The 23,217-nt window shown below is 34.1% G+C and overlaps 2 protein-coding genes across 2 annotated transcripts in view; both read left to right on the top strand.

Annotated features, from left to right (window-relative positions):
• The window catches only part of LOC108913769, a 28,621-nt gene extending 15,346 nt beyond the window's left edge, over window positions 1–13,275 (top strand). Inside the window, exons 7-13 of the mRNA XM_018719391.2 lie at window positions 1,353–1,473; window positions 1,596–1,895; window positions 1,952–2,220; window positions 4,348–4,645; window positions 9,453–9,721; window positions 9,858–10,134; window positions 13,219–13,275. Coding sequence (XP_018574907.2) covers window positions 1,353–1,473; window positions 1,596–1,895; window positions 1,952–2,220; window positions 4,348–4,645; window positions 9,453–9,721; window positions 9,858–10,134; window positions 13,219–13,275 — 1,591 coding nt within the window. The remainder of the gene's footprint in view (window positions 1–1,352; window positions 1,474–1,595; window positions 1,896–1,951; window positions 2,221–4,347; window positions 4,646–9,452; window positions 9,722–9,857; window positions 10,135–13,218) is intronic.
• Window positions 13,276–13,401: 126 nt separating this feature from the next.
• Window positions 13,402–23,217, top strand: part of LOC108913767 — an 18,698-nt gene continuing 8,882 nt past the window's right edge. Inside the window, exons 1-4 of the mRNA XM_023456134.1 lie at window positions 13,402–13,577; window positions 13,702–13,992; window positions 14,047–14,315; window positions 18,681–18,918. Of these exons, the coding sequence (XP_023311902.1) occupies window positions 13,461–13,577; window positions 13,702–13,992; window positions 14,047–14,315; window positions 18,681–18,918 (915 nt within the window). The 5' untranslated portion in view covers window positions 13,402–13,460. The remainder of the gene's footprint in view (window positions 13,578–13,701; window positions 13,993–14,046; window positions 14,316–18,680; window positions 18,919–23,217) is intronic.

The raw sequence follows: 23,217 nt of genomic DNA, 5'->3' as shown, positions 1-23,217 counted from the left end.
ATTCAATGTTTAACTTTGAATATTACGGATAATGAAAAGTATGAAAAAATAAGAAATAAGATATGTATGAAGTTAGGCGGCTTTCTTTAATTTCCAAAAAAGAGATAACTCGCAGAAGATAAACGTCGTTTAAAAAGAAAAATAACAATTTAAGAAACAGAAAAAATAATATATTTGTTTAATAACTAAAAACAGTACACCCGAGCTACAGAAAAATTGTGTATCATGTCAAAACACTTTTTGAGTGTGAACACATTTAAAAATATGCATAAGAACTTGTGAGGACTGTATGTGAAAAGTATATCGATGTGAGAATAAATCACGAGGTTAAAATATTTATTTCAGTAAAGTATACGAAATGACAAATACTAAATAAACTAACATTACTTAAAGTACAATAGAATAATATATTTAAATTATTTTGTAGGTTTATTTAATATAAGCAAGACATTAAAGTATATTATTTTCTGAATTCCAAACTTGAAAAATGAATATTTCTCATAAGTGGAAAAATACTGCTTAAACCGGACTGTTCAAAGTATGCGCAGTCAAATTACCTCGCACGCTCCACTTCCCCGCATTTTGGCATCATCGGTTCCCGTGCTTTGCGATAGGAAACGGACACTAGGTGCTATGTGGTTGTATCGGACATTCCCAATTAGAGATGAGTAATCCGGCTCATTTTACTGACCCGGTTCCGGATCCTCGTAGGGAGCCCCCTCTATTGAGGCGATTTTGTCATGAGTCCCCTCCTTAGTGCACTGGGGCCCGCGTACCAGCCGAGTGAACACACTGTGTAGCTCGCTTAGTAAAATTTATTTAAAAGACGCATGAAACACAGATTGCTTAACATAGGTATGTAGTATTTTTTATAGAATACTACTGTAGAATCTGTTTTTGTTGATTATTTATTAGCAATTAAAAAAGGATGTACCAAAAAAAAAGAAAATCATGGAATAAATTCTTATTTATTGACTATGTTTCTTGAAGTTATTTTCTTGTATTTATTTCAACAAAAATTTGTTTCCACCACTTAATTATTATTTGAGAATGTTCTTGATTTCGTTTCATGTCTTCGGATGTTCGTTAGCACGCTGCAACAGAAAGATCCGAAATACAGGACGAATCTTTGAGAAGGAACAGGTCTATGTGAGCCTTCATATTGACCCAGTCCGAGTACGATGAGCCGGTTCAGTGTTCAGTGTCGTTTCACCCATCTCTATTCCTAACCATAACTACACTCTGTGGTCTGTGGTGTGCTGTCAGAAAAAAGCCAAAACAAAAAGGTTAGAAGTGGCGGCATTATATTTTTGTTTCTGTGTGCTTTTTTACTCAAAATAAAATTGTTGAAGAGCAATGGCTGATGTTAAGGGAACTTTGTGTAGACTTTGCTTTAAATATATAACCGATGAAGGTTTTGAAGTGGTAGATAACAGTATTAGAGACATGCTAGATGTTCTTTTGCTGAAACTAGTAAGTTAGTAAAATATAATTAGATTATGTCTTAACAGTCTCAAATGTAGAGCAACTTTTAATGTTTAATTGTTATTTTACCATAGTTATTTTCTGTCTGGTTAAAGTTGCATATTTTTCAGAAATTTGATAACGAGAGCAAAGAGGTTATATGTAAAGTTTGCAGAAGAAAGTTAAATGCGGCGTCAGAATTTAAGTCAACATGTCTGGATACCGATAAGGCAATTATTCCTTATGTGGATAGCGAGAAAGTGTTACAGCTCGACTTAAGAGAAGTGTACATGCAGGAAAAGAAAAACGAGTTAGTTGATATTTCTTGCAGTCAGAAAATATGTCGATTGTGTATGCAGCCAATAGAAAGTGAGTTTAAGTGCATATATGAAGTGGAACTTGAAGCTATTGAGAAATTGGCTCCTGAAATGGTATAAACCGTATTAAATAATTGTATATGCTGTAATTTAACACAGATGCTTTGTAGAATTTGAATATCATCAAAGATCCCGTTGTTTGTAAGTCATGCTTCGATTCTCTTGGTACTCACAACAGTTTCTTGAAAGATTGCTTAGAGGTAGAGAGAAAAATTGAAAGTACTTTTGATTCTTCAGCCACAGAAAATCAAATAGACATGTCTTCACTTGATTTATTGGTTAAGACTGAACATTTAGACAGAGAATTCGATGTCAATGAGATGGAAATGTCCATCAAAGTTGAAAGTATCGACATAAAGTCGGAAGATGAGGAAAGGAGGTAGGAGAAGGTTTTAACATTAATTTAAAAAATAGCAACGTGTGGTCTTGACACCGTCGTGATTTATCTGATTAAATACGTACCGTACCATCTGGTTTTTAAACTAATTGTATCAAATTATGCGATTTTGTTGGTTATAAAGGGTATATTGTACAATCACTAAAAGTTAGGTTAACAAATTACTGGGAAAAAAATTAAGATCATAATAAAACAATCACTATGGCTTTGAATCAGATATGGTACAAGGAATGATATTCTAGTTTTCATTTTTTTCTTGGAACGAAAACGGTAGATCTCTCACCGAGCTACAAAACAATTAGTGGTTATGTAAGCGGATTGCAAGAAGAAAATTTTTCGAGCATTTTTTGATAATAATTGTGAACTACCATTACACCAATCTATTAAGCAACTCTTCAGGAGTAAGAAAAAATTTTTTTATTTCAAAATTTCTTACAAAATGGCGGCTATAGAAGAGCATGAACAAAACCAGCAGTAGAAGTCTCCAAAATCACCATCTGAAAGCATAAAATTTTTTTCATAAACTACATGAGTTTAGCTGGTAAAGTACACACGATCATAATTTTAGGAATTTTTTTCGCAAACTGGCAAAACATTGAACAAAAAATTCGAATTTTCGACAAAAAATCGACTGTTTATAAAAAAAATCCTGTTGACCAATTGTAAAAATCGTGTGTACTTCACTAGATAATCACACGAAGTTGCAATTCAATTTTCATGTCGTTCGGATGAAAACTCTTTCAGTTCTGCTGCTCGCTGGTTTCAAAAACATGGTTTCGGGAAAAACGCGTTTGAAGGTTGAGAATGCTGTAACTTTTGGAAATCATAATAATATGGTGCATACAAATTTTTTTACCATCACTCTGCTATTCCGGCATCATATAATAGCTCTTCCATGGCCCTATTTTGCTCTTCCTGCTCTTTTCATGGTCATAAAGTCAATGAAACGATACCCAAAACACTTATCATCATCAAGTTTCGAGTTTCTTTGCCGACTCGCTCATGAACTCCGGATCGCACTCGAATCAATGACAGTTAGGCGGACGTCTATTTCCAATTTTACTTCACTTATGGACTGAGCTTTGATTTTTACTGCCTGTATGACCTGCGTACAACTTATCACTTATATTTCATCACTGCACACAAATCAACAAAGTTGAATAATAACACAAACAATAATAGCACAACTCGAACTACAACGTACAGCTGATCGACGACGCACGTGCTCTAACCATCTTAAAAATCTTATATCTTATATTCAGTATACCCGGCTGGAAAATCCACATGGTCCATCTGCTTTTACATAACAGTGACATAGTAAAGTAAAGAAATTCGTGCAATAAACAAGGATGGCTATAGTGAAGACGTTTCATAATGTGAAGTCACCGCCCATTTCTATTCAGATTATAAAACGTCTTCAATATAACCATCCTTGTCTATCGCACGGATTTCTTTACTTTGTTGCTCATGTAAACGCAGATGGACCATGTGGATTTTCCAACCGTGTATAATAACGTTTTTTTGCTTGTGATGACATCTATGGTTCACTTTTGAAGTATTTTCTTGATGATCGGTAAGTTATAGGCGTTTTTACGTGCATGAAATTCGAAAATGTTGTATCGACGATAGAAACGAAATCTGCTATTTTTAGTTTTTTGTTATTTTTGTTTGTTAGTTGTTATTTTTGAGGTGACTTTTGCGTTCTTTTAACCTCGTGTTGATGCCTCGTGTACTTTCATAAATAGGGATATAAGATCGAAACACGCCAGGATATCTTCTGGTTGAAGTTCAATTCCTCGGATCTTGTCAATAAAGTCTCCGGCGTTTTTGACGTGATGCTCTGTTCTCTCTACTAAGTCCCTTATCTCCTGTGTGACGATAGAAATCACAGCAAGCACTAAATTTTTCCGGTAGCATGGTACAAATGTATAATTATTTAATAATAACATCTCATTAACTTCAAATGTAAAAATGCCCCTTTATCAGTAATTTTTTGCGAAACGCAATATTTTGGCATGAGTCACCTGTAACTTCATAACATTAAAACCTAATTTTCAAAAGTACCTTTTATTTGCAATTTAAAAAAAAACTATATGCAATTTTTTTTAGCAATATGCCACTGCAGAGCTCCAATATGGTACCATTCGAGGAGAGTGATTGTAAAGATGAAGGAGGGGATGGATGTAAACATGAAAATGGATCAGAAGTCAAAACCGAGCAGGAGCGCAAAGTATTGTACAAGTGTGATAAATGTATTTACGAAACTGAAAGTGAGATCCATTTTACGATACACTGTGCGACACACGAGAACGATTCGGAAGCATATAAATGTGAATCGTGTCAATATAAAACTAAAAATAAGACATTACTTCAGAGGCACCTGTTGAGGCATAAAGATCCATCACAGGTTCAAATGTACAGGTGTAATGATTGCAATTACGAATCTAAATACAAGCGTGCTGTCAAAAATCACCAACTGAAGCATAAAGATCCTTCACAGGTTCGAATGTACAGGTGTAACGACTGCAACTACGAAACTAAATACAACAAACATATGAAAGAACACCAACTGAAGCATAAAGATCCTTCACAGGTTCAAATGTATAGGTGTGATGACTGCGATTACGAAACTAAATACAAGTATGCTGTCAAAAAGCACCAACTGAAACATAAGGATCCTCAACAGGTTCAAATGTACAAGTGTAATGACTGCGAATACAAAACTGTATACAATACTCATATCAAACTTCACCTACTGAAACATAAAAATCCTTCACAGGTTCAAATGTACAGGTGTAACGACTGCAATTACGAAACTATATATAAGATGAATATCAAACAGCACCAACTGAAACATAAAGATCCTTCACAGATTCAATTGTACCGGTGTAAAGACTGCGCATACGAAACTAAATACAAATATATTATCAAAAGGCACCAATTGAAACATAAAGATCCTTCGCAGGTGAAAATGTACAGGTGTAACGACTGCAATTACAAAACTAAATACAGCAAACTTATGAAAGGACACCAACTGAAGCATAAAGATCCTTCACAGATTCAAATGTATAGGTGTAACGACTGCGATTACGAAACTAAGTACAGCAAACATTTGAAAGGACACCAACTGAAGCATAAAGATCCTTCACAAGTTCAAATGTACAAATGTAATGATTGTGATTTTGAAACTAAATACAAGTGTGCTGTCAAACAGCACCAATGGAAACATAAAGATCCTTCACAAGTTCAAATGTACAGGTGTAGCGACTGCAGTTATGAAACTATATACAAGAATGGTATTGAAAGGCATCAACTGCAACATAAACAGCCCTCGCAGGTTCAAATGTACAAATGCGACAACTGCGGTCACGAAACTAAATACCAGGTTAATATGAAACGGCATCAACTGAAACATAAAGAGTCTTCGCAAGTAAAAATGTACAAGTGTAACGATTGCGATTATGAAAGTAAATACAAGTATGCTGTCAAAAAACACCAACTGAAACATAAAGATCCTTCACTGGTTCAAATATACAGGTGTAGCGACTGTGATTACAAAAGTAAATACAAGTATGCTATCAAACGGCACCAGGTGAAACATAAAGATCCTTCCAAAGGTTCAACTGTACAGGTGTAACGACTGCAATTACGAAACTAAATACAGGAAGCATTTGAAAGAACGCCAATTGAAACATAAAGATCCCTTTAGGTTTCAAATGGAGAGATGTAACAACTGCAATTACAAAACTATATACAGGGTGTCCGGAAATTCTTGTAACAAAATTTGGCCATAGATTCTTTAAGCAAATTTAAGGGACCCGTATTTTTTATTTTTGCCAAGTGGCCTCCCCTTTCGGAGTTACAGCCCCCTGAAATATGCCCCTAAAAATAGTCTTTTCTATATCTCAGAACCCTGTTATACGAGAATCACTAAATTTGGTACACAGGGGTTTTATGCCATGTGGAATCTGATGGTGCTAGGCATAAAAAATTTCAACACATATTTGAATTTCTTATAAATTATTAGTTTGCTAAAAAGCCATTAAATTTATAAACTTTTTTGTCTCTTGATATTTTTTGGTAAAACCCAATATTTTTAAGAAAAATGTTGAATCACGATGTGAATTCGATCATATTTTGACATTTTTCTCAAAAACATTGCGTTTTACGAAAAAAGTATCAAGAGACAAAAAAGTTTCTAAATTTAATGGCTTTCTTACGGACTAATATTTTTAAGAAATTTAAATATGCGACCAAGTTTATTTGGCTCCAAAGACAAAGGGGCCAACGAAAAATTAACTTAAGGGAGTTCCCCACCAAAATGCATAGCACTATCAGATTACACATGTCGTAAAGCTCCTGTGTACCAAATTTAGTGATTCTCATACAACGGGGTTCTGAGATATAAAAAAAGACTATTTTTAGGACCAGATTTCAGGGGGCTGTAACTCCGAAAGAGAGGGCCACTTGGAAAAAATAAAAATACGGGTCCCCTAAATTTGTTTTAAAAATCTGTGACCAAATTTGTTGCATTAATTTCGGGGCACCCTGTACAAGAATGTTATCAAACACAAAATATAATACTAATAAATCGAAAATATTTCCAAAACTATTCGTTTAAAAAAAAAATGTACTGAAATGTTCTGTTACAAACACATTCTAGTAATCATTAAAAGTGCGGAAGATTCAATGGTGTAGAAATTTCCCCCTTACTACCTATCAGAAAATTTAAAATTTCTACTCTAATATTCCTTTATTCTTAACGATTACTGTTTTGGCTAATTTTTAAATAATTTATTTAATTTGCAAATTAGATTCATAAGAACAGAAATCCTATGCTAACTACATATTAAGGTTATATGTAGTTGTTCCGATATGTACTACATTGGACTGTTTTAACTTTATACATAAGCGAAGTGGACATTAATAAAAACACGCAGATTGTATTCCGAATGTGTTATTAGTCAGTATAGAGAATGCGGGTACACTGTCTTGATTTCGTTTCACGACTTCGGACATTCGTTGGCACCCTGCAACAGAAGACGAGAAACAGTAGCGGGACTTTGTGAATTATAAAATTCTATTTATCGCTCCAAAGAGTTACTGACAACGTTATAATGTAACATATTTAAAACTTGAGAATATAGATTCCAATTAATGTGGCTTTATGTGTGGCCACATTGAGCCACAGATATATTAAACGGCAAAACATTTGAACAATAAACGACAAAGCTAGCTTTTATAGTAACTTGTTTTAAAAATTAAAATTCCGCACAAATTTACTTAGTCGAAGACGAAGAGGAAGACAACTGGTGTAAGATATTCAGTGTTCTTAAGCTTATGGTTAGATAAAAATGGAGATTATGTTCTGTACGTTTATGCTTCTATGGAAAAATAAAGTTTTAGAAAAAAATATCTTGTGTCTTCTGAAATAGCCTCTCAGAGAGATCTTCCTACACTTTGTAAAAAATAAACGCCCGCCAGAACTGTGGCAGCTTCCCATCATAAATTAGGGTTTTATAAAAATTTTCTACTATTTAAGTCGTTTTTGTAGAATGGTGAATAAATTGAGAACTCAAATTGATTACTGGAGTAGCGTGCCATTGCGAAAATTGCGGCCGAGTCTGCGAGAGAGACAAACAATCTATCAGTAGGTGCTGTCTCACTAGCATTGATATCTAACCAATTGCGTGTGTGTTAGCGCACACGCAATTGGTTAGAAATCAATGTTAGAGTGAGACTGCAAATAGTTTGTGTCTCTCTCGCACACTTGGCCACACTTTTCGCAATGGCATGCTACCTGCAGTAGTATATGCTCTAAGATAGCAGCACAGAGCACCGCGCCGCCATTATTCTATGGCTAGAAGTTGGCCTCAATGATTTGGGATCTAGGGGGATTATCCCTCTTTATCCTGCCTCATCTCGTGTAGGCCTGGACAGCCTTCGTAGGTGGGCCCCATCCGTCGTCTACCCCGACCGCAAATGCGGCCGGTGTAGGCGCTTTGTGGGACCTCCTTTTGTCCTGGCTGGGCCCCGCCGGCTAGGGCCCTTTCTTCTGGCGCTCTTCTTGCTTCGCCGGCTCGTCTGTGTAAACCCCGGGGGTAGTGTCATGTTTATGTGTGGTATGGTTGGGTAGGGTAGTGCGGCTATGCAGCCTGGGATGCGCTTTGCTAAGGTGGCCCTTAGGCTAGCGCGGGAGGGGAGGGTTAAGGAGGGTATGGGGGGTGTGTATGTGTGTGTGTGTGTCGTTGTCTTCGTTTCTTGATCCTGGCTGTCTCTGAAACAGAAAAGGTTAGCGGGCAGGGGGGGGGTCATTGGGGTGGTCACCCAGGGTCAAAAAGTTGGTGTCTAGGTCTTTTGTGTTTGTCGGTCACGTCGGGTACGTAGTCAACGGCTTGCCTGAGGAGGGGATTGTCATGTCTAGCGGCTACGTCAAATCGTTTCTCCGCGTTTTGTCTTATTGTCTGTGTAGCGTTTGTGTATTGTAAGTCTCGTAATATGTCAGTGTTTCTTACGTACCAGGGCGCGTCGGTGGCCGTGCGGAGGGCTATGTTTTCCATAGCCTGTAATGACTTTAAGTGGCGCACAGAGCACCAATTCAGAGAATTCTTCCTTTATGTAGACGAATTCTATTGTAAAATAAGGCTCATATAAAAATCTACCATATACAGACACAGAGAACCACTGACCACTGTAGTTCACTTCACTCGGACCACTAGTAGTTTTCTAGTCTGGGCCACTACGTAGAGAAGAAAGGTTAGAAGTGACGGCATTATATTTTTGTCCCTGTGTTCTTTTTATACTCGTACAATAATGTTTTTGAAGAGCAATGGCTGATGTTAAAGAAACTTCGTGAAGCCTTTTCCTTAAAAATATAACTGATGAAAGTTTTGAAGTGATAGACAACAGTATCAGAGACATTCTAGATGTGATTTTGCTGAAATACTGATAACACAATTAATTATTCCGTATGTAGATAGCGAAAAAATGTTACACCTTGACTTAAGAGAAGTATACATGCAGGAAAAGAAAAGCGAGTTGGTTGATATTCCTTACAGTCAGAAAATATGTTGATTGTGTATGCACCCAGTAGAAAGTGAGTTTAGTTGCATACGTGAACAGGAACTTGAAGCTATTGAGAAATCGACTCGTGAAATGGTATAAGTGATATTAAATAATTGTATATTTTGTAATTTAACAAGACTGGTTTGTAGAATATGAATATCATCAAAGATCCCGTTGTTTGTAAGCGATGCTTGGGTTCTCTGTGTACTCACACGAGTTTTCTAACAGATTGCTTAGAGGTAGAGGAAATAATTAAAAGTACTTTTGATTCTTCAGCCACAGAGAGTCAAATAGATACGTCTTCTCTTGATTTAATTGTTAAGACTGAAAAGTCAGACAAAGAATTTGATACTAATGAGATGGAAATGTCCATCAAAGCTGAAATTATCGACATAAAATCAGAGGATGAGGAAAGAAGGTAATTGAAGACTGTTTTAACATTAAATTAAAAATTGGCATAATTAAATACATACAGTACCATCTGGTGATAAACTATAATCCCTAAAAATTAAAACTTGATTTTTAAAAATACCCTGTATATGCAATTTTTTCAGCAACATGCCACCGCAGAGCTCCGATATCATACCATTCGAGGATAGTGTCTGTAAAGATGAAGAAGAGGATGGATATAAACATGAGAGTGGATCAGAAATGACAACCAAGCAGGAACGCAAATTATTCTACAAATGTGATAAATGCATTTACGAAACTTTAAACGAGGTCCGTTTTACAGCACACTGTTTCAGACATAAGAATGATTCAGAATTGTGTAAATGTGAAAATGAGAAATTACTTCAGAGGCATCTGTTGAAGCATAAAGATCCGTCTGAGGTTCAAATATACAGGTGTAAAGACTGTGATTACGAAACTAAATACAAGACTTATATCAAGCGGCACCAACTGAAACATAAAGATCCTTCACAAGTGCAAATGTACAGGTGTAAAAACTGTGATTACGAAACTAAATACAAGAGTTATATCAAACAGCACCAACTGAAGCATAAAGATCCTTCACAGGTTCAAATGTACAGGTGTAATAACTGCAATTACGAAACTAGATACATCAGGAATATGAAAGAACACCAACTGAAACATAAAGGTCCTTCACAGGTTCAATTGTACAGGTGTAACGTCTGTGATTATGAAACTAAATACAGTAGAGATGCCAAACAACACCAACTGAAACATAAAGATCCCTCACAGATTCAAATGTACAAGTGTAACAGCTGCACATATGAAACTAAACACAAGAGAAATATCAAGCGGCACCAACTGAAGCATAAAGATCCTTTGCAGGTTCAGATGTACAGGTGTAAAGACTGCAATTACGAAACTAAATATAAGACTTGTATCAAACGGCACCAACTGAAACATAAAGATGCTTCTCAGGTGCAAATGTACAGGTGTAAAAACTGCTCATACGAAACTAAATACAAGAGTTATATCAAACAGCATCAACTGAAGCATAAAGATCCTTCACAGGTTCAAATGTATAAGTGTAATGACTGTAATTACGAAACTAAATACAGTAAAGATGTCAAACGACACCAACTGAAACATAAAGATCCTTCACAGATTCAAATGCACGTATCAAACTAAACGCAAAAGAATTATCTAGTGGCACCAACTAAAGCATAAAAATCCTTTGCAGGTTCAAATGTACAGGTGTAATGACTGTGATTATGAAACTAAATACGAGAGGGGTATCGGATGTCACATGTTGAACCATAAAGAATTTTCATAAATACAAATGTACCGGTGTACTTTGCTAACAACCCAGCAAAAGGAGTCTTTGAGAAGACCTCAATTTATTCACAAAAAAAGGTTTGCAGGTGTGAATTACTACCTTTTGTTCGTTGTGCAAAATATTGGCAAAAATGAAGGCATTGAAGTGCAACAAGTTTGGATATGAGACTAATAGTAAATATGTGAATATGAAGAAAATGTAACAGCTACCTTGAAATACATTGGTTGAAACACAAAAACGGTTTTCGGAAAACCTGACCGAAACGAAGGCCGACAACTGAAGTTGGACTAGTACTTGTAGAATTCTCAAATACCTGGTTATGTCCTCACTTTCCGTTTCTCACAATCTGATAGTCTGCTAAGCGTGTCCATTAGTTTTAAACAGCGATATTGTCAGCTGTGTAGAACATGTAATTAATTGAAGGGTATAATTTAAAATAAAAATATGTGATTGTTTATAACAAAAAGCTGTTGACTTCATTCTCACATTTGTGGGTTGGGAGAAGAATTATACAGGGCATCCCAATTTCAATCTCTTAAACTTTAGGAGCTGATATTTTTAATTTTTTATTTATTTTTATTTTTCACCATTTTGGATACACTGATATGTATATATGGCAACTCAAGTTTGTAAATACACATTAAAATAAGACGCGTTAAAAATAAAACAATTGAGAAGGATAAAATATTTACATTAATAAGGAAGTAAACTAATTGAGCATCTTGAATTTCAAACAGAAATATAATAATTCAACTATTATTTTAAAATTTAAGATATTCTAACACCCTGTAAAAGACATTATCCAATAAAAATTCTTTTTTTTTTAATTTACTGTAGGAGGAAATAGTTTTTATATTGTTTGACAGCCTATCGAATACAACAATGGCATTGTAATTTGGGGAGCGTTAAAAAAATGCGGTATGATGTGTAGCAAGTCTTAAAAAGAAGTTAATTTTTCTAAGCAAAAGTAATGTATGGCGACGGTTACGATGAGCAGTTTTTTTTTTGTGTTGAAGATAGATAGATGTAGATAAATCTTTGGGCACTACCCTATATATTAGCCTTAATAATCGTTTTTGAACTATGAAAACACGATTTATTTCTCTCCCACAACCCCAGCATACTGTACGATAGATATGATCTGCTAAAGTGTAATATGCGTTTAACATACAAAGAGAAGTTTTTAGTTGCAATGATGCGAAATGTGCTTCGTTCATTTGCTTATACACGTAGCAGTATCATTTATCTCTGACACGTAGTCAATGTGATCATCATAAGTCAATTTAGAATCAAAATCAGTGCCTAGAAGCTTGACATTTATTGAGAGTGTAAATGAGTAATATGTAATGGAACATTCCTAATAAGCGATGAGTAATCCGGATTCTGGCTTATATTGCTGACCCGGTTCACCGGTTCCGGATCCTTATAGGGAGCCCCTTCAATGAGCCGAATTTGTCATAATTATTCCTTCCCTTCTGCGGTACACTGCGACCCGATTACCAGACGAGTGAACGTATCTACTGTCGCGCGCCATTATTTCATGGCTAGAAATCGGCCTCAATGATTTGGAATCGAGGGGGATTATCCCTCTTTATCCTGCCTCATCTCGTGTAGGCCTGGACAGCCTTCGTAGGTGGGCCCCATCCGTCGTCTACCCCGACCGCAAATGCGGCCGGTGTAGACGCTTTGTGTGACCTCCTTTTATCCTGGCTGGGCCCCGCCGGCTAGGACCCTTTCTTCTGGCGCTCTTCTTGCTTCGCCGGTTCGTCGTGATCTATGACTATAACATGACGAAGTGGGATCCAAAATGGCGGACGACCTTGTTATCTTTTATCTAGTGCTATACTCTTAAGGTTAGGTAACGCTTGATTCAAATACACCGGACACCTGTACTGTTTGAATTAGGCGTGTACGGGTGAAGTGCTCTTGATTTCGTTTCGTTTTGTTGGATCGATCTCGAAAGTATTGGATTCTTTAGAATGGCATTTTATTAATAAAACGATTCGAATCGAATCTGACATTTGGTAGATACCAAATATCAACGGGCCAATGCTTATGTACCTTTATAATTTGAACAGATGTATTTTGTTAAACTTAAAACCATTAAGTGCCCTGAAAAGTGAGTCACAAAACATATAATGGTGACAGTTCCCTTTTGCATAATTCAGTTCAGAAAGGAACAGGTTCACATGGACCAGTCCGAGTTCGAAGAGCCAGCGCAGTGAGCTGGATCAGTGTTCAGTGTCGTTTCTCCCATCTCTATTACTAACCACAACTACACTCTGTGGACTGTGCTCGGCTGCTGGCTGTGCTGTCAGCTGTCAGAAGAAGCCAAAAAGGTTAGAAGTGGCGGCACTATATTTTTGTCTCTATGTACTTTTTATACTAAAAATAAGGTTGTTGAAGAGCAATGGCTGATGTTAAAGGAACTTCGTGTATGCTTTGCTTTAAATATATAACCGATGAAGGTTTTGAAGTGGTAGACAACGGTATCAGAGACATGCTAGATGTTCTTTTGCTGAAATTTGTAAGTCGGTGAAATATAATTAGATTACGTTTTAACAGTCTCAATTGTAAGGCAACTTTTAGTGTTCAATTGTTATTTAAAGCCACAGTTATTTCCTTTCTGGTTAAAGTTGCACATTTTTCAGAAATTTGATAACGATAGCAAGGAGGTTATATGTAACGTTTGCAGAAGAAAGTTAAATTCGGCGTCAGAATTTAAGTCAACATGTATGAATACCGATAAGGCAATTATTCCTTATGTGGATCGCGAGAAAATGTTACAGCTCGACTTAAGAGATGTGTACATGCAGGAAAAGAAAAGTGAATTAGTTTGCAGTCAGAAAATATGTCGCTTGTGTATGCAGCCAGTAGCAAGTGAGTTTATGTGCATACGTGAAGTGGAACTTGAAGCTATTCAGAAATTGACTCCAGAAATGGTATGTCATATTAAATAATTGTATATTTTGTAATTTAACAAAATTGCTTTGCAGAATATAAATATCATCAAAGATCCCGTTGTATGTAAGCCATGCTTCGATTCTCTGTGTACTCACAACAGTTTTCTAAAAGATATCTCAGTGGTAGAAGAAAAAATTAAAAGTACTTTTGATAGTTCAGCCACAGGAAGTCAAATAGATATGTCTTCACTTGAGTTATTGGTTAAAACTGAAAACTTGGACAAAGAATTCGATATTAATGAGATGGAAATGTCCATCAAAGTTGAAAGTATCGACATAAAGTCGGAAGTTGAGGACAGGGGGTAAGAGAAGACTGATTTACCATTAATTTAAAAAATGGCAATCGGTAATCTTGACACTGTCGTGATTTATATTATTAAATACGTACCGTACGACCTGGTGATAACTAATTGTAACAAATTATGCGATTTTGTCTGCAATAAACTGTATATTGTACAAATTTTTATACAATCATTAAAAGTTACTGGAACAAAATGTAAGGTCATTATAAAGCAATCAGTATCGCTTTAAATCAGATGTTGGTACAAAGAATGCTATACTAGATTTTATTCATTAAAAATTTCTTTAACTTTGGGCACAAATCGATACTTTTTTTGAATGGAAATGATAGATCTCTCACCGAGACAACACAAAACAATTAAACAATTAGTGATTATGTAAGCAGATTGCAAGAAGAAAACCAGTTTAACCTCATTTATACACGTATTAAACCATTCTTAATTTTCACATTATTTTAAAGGAATTGACTTAATTCAAATTAAAAAAAAAACTAAAAATTCTTATCAAATAAAGTCACACAATATTCTTCGTTACCAGAAATCTAGGTATGCAAAAGATTCTTATCAGTTGATATTGTAGGAAACGACTATTTTATGGACTACATGCCCCAACTGGCATCGAATATACCACAGTCATATCTAGTATCGGGTAGTAATACATGGCTATCCAAAATAAAAATTAGAAATGATTTGACTACATATAATTAAGGCTAAAAGACATACCTGATACATCGAAGGTGTTAAATAATCATTCAAAGAAGTATTTTGTATTTTTTATTCTTTCATCTCTTTTGACGAAGTTAAACACTAAAAAAATAACGGCTACTACAATCCACATTTTAATTACATTTGACGAATTTAGAAAAATTTTTTTGATATCAGCGGATACAGAAAATCCATATAACGAGCGTTCAAATAAAAACGTGGTCGAAGTTGGCTCTGACACATTGGACGTAGGGAGTAGCTTATAGCGACCAACTTAACCTCATTTCTCAACGAGCTGTATAGCAGCTGTCAGTTTCAATAACGTTAATGACTATATAACTTTATTTTAAAGAATAATCGTGATAACAATAACAAACAATTTAAAGAGAACAAACACAAATCTTTTTTTAACACTGTGTGGCAGGTACCGACTGATACTCCCACCATTTGTGATAAAACACGTACAGAAGTTCTTGGCGCATTTTCCATTATTTGTTGGACATTTTCTTTTAATTCTTCAGTCCGCTTTTTAGGTCGGCCGCTACCTTCTTTTCTTGTTACACTGCCCGTTTCACGAAAAACATTAACACAGCGCTGAACTGCACTTTGAAATATTTTGTACTCAACAATGCCGGGAAATTGATTTTGAAATTCTATGAAACATTCCTCAATAGAATACTTCCATATTCCATCAATCTTGCGTCCATTTCTAAAGTAGGACTCTATGATAAACACGTTTTGTTCTTGAGAAAACACCATTTTAAACGATTTTTAAAACGAAAATATTCAAATTGATAGCGGCGATATAGCGCTTTGACAGATGACGTTCATTTGCTAATACGCTACGCCCTACGTCCAAATTTTCAGAACCAACTTGACCACGTTTTTATTTTGAAGGCTCGTTATATTTCCCGATAGTTACTTCGATTGCCCTTGATACATAAAACAATACTTCCCCATCATCGGAAGCCACCCCCCATATTAACCACCCTTAAAACTTAGTTACATGTATTTTAGAAAATTAGCCAAGTACCACCCTATATTTGACAACAGGGAAATAATAAACAACTGATTTAAGGGTTGTTGATGGGGTGGATTCCGGTGGCAACAAAGGGTATTAACAGTTGTCATAAGTCAATATAAATATAATTTTAACAATTTACTTAAAATTTATTATGGCTTTCAGCCTTATACAGGGGATATAAGATATTACATGTTAAGGGTAGTTGACGGGGTGGGTACTGATGGCAATGAAGGGTAGTAATAGTATTTATAAATCAATATAGATGTTATCGTAAAATTTTAAGACAGATTTAATGTGATAGCAGGCTTGATATTTGGAATAGAATACTTGCCTTTCCAAGGGTTGTTCATAGTGATAGGGTAGTTTCCGGTGGCAATAAAGGGCGGCAATAGGTTTTGTAAATGGATATAAATGAAACGTAAACTTTTTAAATCAAATTTAACGTGGCTTTTTAAGCTTGATTGGAGATATAAGTAATGACAGTTTTAGGGGTTGTTGACAGGGTGTCTTCCGATAGTGACAAATGGTCCGAATGTTTCTTAAAAATCAGCATAAAAGTAATGTTAACAACCTATGTCAAATATAGGGTGGTACGTGGTTAATTTTCTAAAATACATGTAACTAAGTTTTAAGGGTGTTGAATATGTGGGGTGGGGGGGGGGCTTCCGATGATGGGGAAGTATTGTTTTCGTTTACAGAAGTCAGAATTTAGTTGGTAAAATCATTTTAAATAAGATTAAACGTGATAGTACGGGTTTTCATTTTCTTTCAAATGAACGTTCGGAACTTCAGGTTTATAGATAGCATCTCGCTAATGTCTTTTAATTAATTTAATAATTAAATTTGTTATCAAAAATCTGAATCAGTTCATCATTAAATTTAAAATTATGCTATTAGTACTACCGTTGATTCAATTATCGTTAAGGATAACATTGTGAAGAGTAATAGGGTAATCGTTATTGGTATTTGAATTTTGTTGTGTGTTACAATACAAAAGACTACTAGACCTAATAGGTTTAAAGTACGATGATTCCTTGGGTTGTTATGCCGTGGCAAATGTACCTGGTGGCTGTCAGCTACAGCCTTACCAAAATGTCACAACTGTTTGATTTGAATTTTTTATTAATAAAATGTCCAAAATCTAAATTCCTTGTCTTATTCCAGCTTTTTTACTTTGTTGTTTATTACTGTAGTTTGTTTATAATATATATAAATGACCTAAACGAAGTAATAAACATAAATAGAAAGTGTGATATTGTGAATTATGCAGATGATACCAATATAATAATGAGCAGGGGGAGCTTTACTGAGCTATTGGAAGATGCAGATAATATATTATCTGAAACAAATAAATGGTTCACTAAAAATAAACAGATCTTAAATAAGGACAAAACAGGTTAAATAGTATTACTATTTAAAACCACACATGCTCAATATGAAACAATACAAAATATTAATTTTACAATGTCACCAATTAATTCAACTCATAGTACTAAGTTTCTTGGTATTTATATAGACATTGTGCTAAATTTTAAAGACCATGTCCAACATGTTGTTATGCGACTTAATAATGTAATTTATTCAATGAGGATTATAGCTCAATACATAAAGCGAGATGCATTGAAAATAGTTTACCATGCTAACTTTGAATCTGTGTTTCGATATGGTATAATTTTTTATGGCAGTAGTTCAGATGCCGAAAGGATTTTTATTATTCAAAAGCGCTTGTTACGAATAATCCTAAAAATGAAGAGTAGAGAATCGAGCAGGGGGAAATTCAAGGAGAATAAAATTTTAACTTTCACAGCTGTTTACATACAAGAAATATTATTATTCTTTGTAAAAAACAGGCATTTGTTCACAAAAATGTCTTCACAACATAACCATCAAACCAGAACTGAGGATTATTCCTATCCGATACACAGATTGACAGTTACAGAAAAAGGTGCCTTTTATAATTGTATTAAAATGTATAATAACTTGCCTGCTGATATAAGAATAATTACAGATATAATAATTTTCAAAAAGAAAATTTTCAATTTATTAATAGATCTGGAACCATATACTGTAAATGAGTATTTTAATAATAATAGCTTGTAAGGATGAATTGATCTCTGAAATCTATTACATAGGTATTTCTTTTTTCTATATGGATAGTTGTAAAGTTGTTAGTGCTGTAATAGCAAAGCTCTGTTGACGTTATTTTCATTAATGTTACTGGATCTATGTAACTGTTCTTGAAAATAAAGATTATTATTATTATTATTATTATTATTATTATTATTATTATTGTTATTGTTATTACACTATTTGAACAACATAAAAATTGTTACATAGTAAAAATTAAATAATGCCTTGTGGAGTTCATAAACTTATAATTGATTGTTTATGAAAATGTTTGGAAGTTACTATCCTTTTTAATAACACATAATTCAACAAAGTCTAAGAGTAACGACGATAGAAATGACAGCAAGCACCGGTACAGTCGTACAAATGTATAATTACTTAATAATCATATCTCATTAACTTCAAATGTAAATATGCCCGTTTATTAGTCTTTTTTTTGTAAAACACAACATTTTGGAATGTGTCACCTATAACCACTAAAAGTTAAATCTTGATTTGTGCAATTTTTTCAGAGACACGCCACTTCAGAGTTCCGATAACGTACCCTTCGAGGAGAATGCCTGTAAAAATGAAGAAGAAGATGGATGTAAACATGAGAATGCATCAGAAATGACAACCAAGCAGGAGCACCTGTTGAAGCATAAAGATCAGTCTCAGGTTCAAATATACAGGTGTAAAGACTGCGATTACGAAACTAAATACAAGCGTTGTTTCAAACGGCACCAACTGAAACATAAAGATCCTTTGCAGGTTCAAATGTATAGGTGTAAGGACTGCGATTACGAAACTAGATACAAGAGTTATATCAAACAGCACCAACTGAAGCATAAAGATCCTTCACAGGTTCAAATATACAGGTGTAATGTCTGCAATTACGAAACTAGATACAGCAGGAATATAAAAGAACACCAACTGACGCATAAAGGTCCTTCAGAGGTTCAAATGTACAGGTGTAACGACTGCGATTATAATACTAAATACAAGTATAATATCAAAAAGCACCAACTGAAACATAAAGACCCTTCACAGGTTCAAACGTACAGGTGTAACGACTGTGGTTACGAAACTAAATACAGGAAAGATGCCGAACGACACCAACTGACACATAAAGATCCTTCACAGATTCAAATGTACAAGTGTGACAGCTGCACGTTTGAAACTAAACACAAGAGACATGTCAAGCGGCACCAACTGAAGCATAAAGATCCCTCTCAGGTTGAACTGTACAGGTGTAAAGACTGCGATTACGAAACTAAATACAAAGAATATTTCAAAAAGCATCAATTGACACATAAAGATCCTTCACAGGTGAAAATGTACAGGTGTAACGAGTGTACATACGAAACTAAATATAAATATGTTATCAAAAGTCACCAACTGAAACATAAAGATCCTTCGCAGGTGGAAATGTATAAGTGTGATGATTGCGATTTTGAAACTAAATACAGGAGGGGTATCCAACGTCACATGTTGAAGCATAAAGAATTCTTAAATGCAAATGTACCGGTGTACTTTACTAACAACCCAGAAAAAGGAGTCTTTGAGGAGCCCTCAATTGATTAACAAAAAAAGGTTTGCAGGTGTGAATTATTACGTTTTGTTCGTTGTGCATAATATGAGACTAATCGTAAATATGTGTATATGAAGAAAACGTAACGCGTACCTTGAAATACTCGGTTGCACCACGAAAACCTGACCGAAATCGAGTCCGACAAGTGATTTTGGACTAGCACTAATACCAATTAGCTCTTTTGTCGTCAAAAAACGCGTCCTAGTTGGCCGTGAATTGCACTAATAAAAACGACAGCATTACAGTTAGTTTTTTTTATCCTACATTCTAAAAAAAAATTTGGAATCGGTCAAAAAATTATTACATTTAAGCGCGCCACCCTGTATAACCTCAGTTGAAAATACACTTTTTAAATACACTGTTTAACCCTTCACAAGTTATGTTTGAACTTTTTTTTTTTGTTACTACCATAGCAATGCCAGTATAAAGGACGCCATCCTGAAATTTTTAAATAGTCAATAACTCCTGAACGCCTTAATCGATATCTAGAAACGACGGCTCATTTTAAGAACTATTAATACAATTTATATTTCATTATATGGGAATAAAAATATTATTTTCCCGCGCAACGGTAGACGAATCTAGAATTAGAAAAGTTTTGTAATTGTCTCCGTTTACTAAAAAAAATTAAATGCTACGGTATAAGTTTTTTTTTCATGTCTTGATAGAACAGTTATTAAAACAAATACACAAACCGGCGGTCGATATCGTTTTCCGTTTTCAAGTTATTGCTAAAATACTGAAGTTGCGCTATAACATCCTCCTTTATTTAGTTCTCCAAATAACGTTGAAATAATCCAAGCCAAAATTAAATTGTAAAACTATACCAAGCTTGTCCTTAAAAAGTACTTGCTTTATTTTTAAAATTTTTAATAGGTACAATTTTTCATTTTTTTTTAATTCAGAATTTCTGAGTATTTTAAAGATTATTGGTTCCATGACGAAGCAGGCTATGCCCTATGAAAATAGACAACTGACAAATTATATCAAACGAAATATAACGGCTCTTGCTACGTGCAAAATTAGTGTTATTTGTGTTGGAAAAGTACTTGTGAACAAGGAAAATGTATTTTACAGATGTGGAAGCGTATGTGTTGGCAGTTTATTTTCAATGTTTGGAAAATGCCGTTGTAGCTTTAAGAGAATACACTTTGCTAGGGAATTAATTAGATACCCGGGAATTTCATATGGAACACAGGTACTTTTCTCACACAAATGACACTAATTTTGCACGAAGCAAGAGCTGTCGCATATCGTTTGACGTCAGTTTTCATTTCTATATTTTCATAGAACATAGCCTGCTTCGTTATGGAAACAATAATCTATAAACACTCAGATATTTGGAATTAATAAAAAAAATTAAAGCTTGGTATAGTTTTGCAATTTGATTTTGGCTTGAAACATGCCAATGTTATTTAGAGAACTAAATAAAAGAAGATGTTTTAGCATAACTTCACTATTTTAGCAATAACTTGAAAATGAAAAAAGATATCGACATCCGGTTTGTGTATTTGTTTTCCTTAATAAATAGTCTATCAAGCCACGAAAAAAACCTCTATCGTTGCTTTAAATTTTTTTAGTAAACGGAGACAACTACAAAACTTTTCTGATTAGCGTCGTCTACCGTTGCGCAGGAAAATAATATTTTTATTCCCACATCATAAAAATAAATTGTATTAATAGTTCTTTAAAATGGGCGGTCCTTTCTTGAAATCGATCAAGGCATTTAGAAGTTGACAATTTAAAAATTTCAAAATGACGTCCCTCACACTGGTGTTGCTATGGTAATAACAAAAAAAAAAGGCCAAACAAAACTTGTGAAGGGTTTAACCAGAGATCAAGCAGCTCTAACTCCATGTAAACCAATATCGTACCATATTAAGAGGGCGCTAGTGTACCGTGTGTACCGTTTGGAGAGGGGAGATAAAAAAAGCGGCAGTTTGAATTAAAAATCAATCGTGTCATTTTTGTAAAGTCTTAAATATTTTAAAGTAAATAATGTAAGCTACTTTGAATTGTATAAATAATGAAAATATGTCAATCCGGACAGTAATAAAAAATTAAACTAAATAGTTAATAGAAAATATTAGCTTTACGAGAAGAATTTGGTGTTCGTAGAAAGAAACAAATTAGTTTTCAAGGAATTTATGACGTGATCTTGTTAATATTAACGTATAAATAAGGTTTATGTTTATGTAAGTAAAAAATAGTCACATTTTATACAGGAAGTTCCCTTAAAAAAAATAGTAATTCTTGTATCATTATTTCTTCTTGTGGTAATAAAAAATGGAATATAAAAAAACGCGGTATCTTAAACTTTTGAGTGACGATGAAATAGATTTACTCTAACAAACAGAAAGAGTAAAAAATACTTCGAAATTAATGTACCTGAATATAGTGGCCGAGTTTTTTTAATATTTCAGTGTTAGCGGGGAAGTAGCTAATACAATTGAAGAAAAATAAATAAAAAATAAAATGTTCATATACCAAAAATTTCAATATTTTATTAATTGAATCAAAAAACGAAATTATTTGTAATTAAAATAAAAATAAATATTCATTCATAACAAACAAGTACAGCAAAGTAAATATATATTACAAAAATAATAGGAACTCTTCTTAAAAATAAATAATACTTATCAGTCTATCTTGTTTTTCTTCTTAAATTTTCATTTTGTTCATGAAGCAATTGATTTCCATGTTTAAATATTTAGTAAATGTTCTCAATTACTATTACACATCGATCAGCATTACTACACGTATCTTCTGTTTAAATTTTATTCGATATCTGAATTTCAATCGGTTCTTTACTAACAGTAAAGAAACACCAAGTAATTGGAAATGATTTATTCAATTTAGTAATGATAATAACTATATCACCAACGAGACTTAATAATAATAATAATTTATTTCCGTTCGACATATTACATGTATAGGAATTGTCATAAACACTTACACACTAAGATACACCTGTTAAAAATTCTGATACAGAATAATAACACTTATCAAGTAAATACGCTTTTAATGCACCCTTATATAAAAATACATTATTAATCGTTTTTATTTCGTCAGGCAGTTTATTATACATTTTTAATCCTAAATAATTAGGAGAGTTTAAAATTACTTTTTTTCTAGTAAATGGAACATGAAAGTATTTACTTTGCCTTGTATTACACTGATGAACAGAACTATTTAATGTAAATTTATTTCTATTTTGGAAAACATACAAACACAACTCAAAGACAAACAAACACGGTAAAGTTAAAATATTAAGGCTCTTAAAAATATTTCTACACGAATAAGTACTTGTGACCCCAACCATACATCTCATTATTCTTTTCTGGGCAATGAAAACTTGTGAGGAAAGTGTAGAACTTCCCCAAAAACAAAGACCATATCTGAGTCGAGAATAAACTTGAGCGTAATATACACACACAAGCTGTTCCAGATCAAGTACTGTCCTTAAATTACGAAAGAGG

Source organism: Anoplophora glabripennis, unplaced genomic scaffold, assembly GCF_000390285.2.
Source record: "Anoplophora glabripennis isolate ALB-LARVAE unplaced genomic scaffold, Agla_2.0 scaffold1162, whole genome shotgun sequence".
Classification (NCBI taxonomy): Eukaryota; Metazoa; Arthropoda; class Insecta; order Coleoptera; family Cerambycidae; genus Anoplophora; species Anoplophora glabripennis.
Note: the sequence above shows the minus strand (reverse complement) of the source record. Positions and strands in the feature narration are given on the sequence as shown.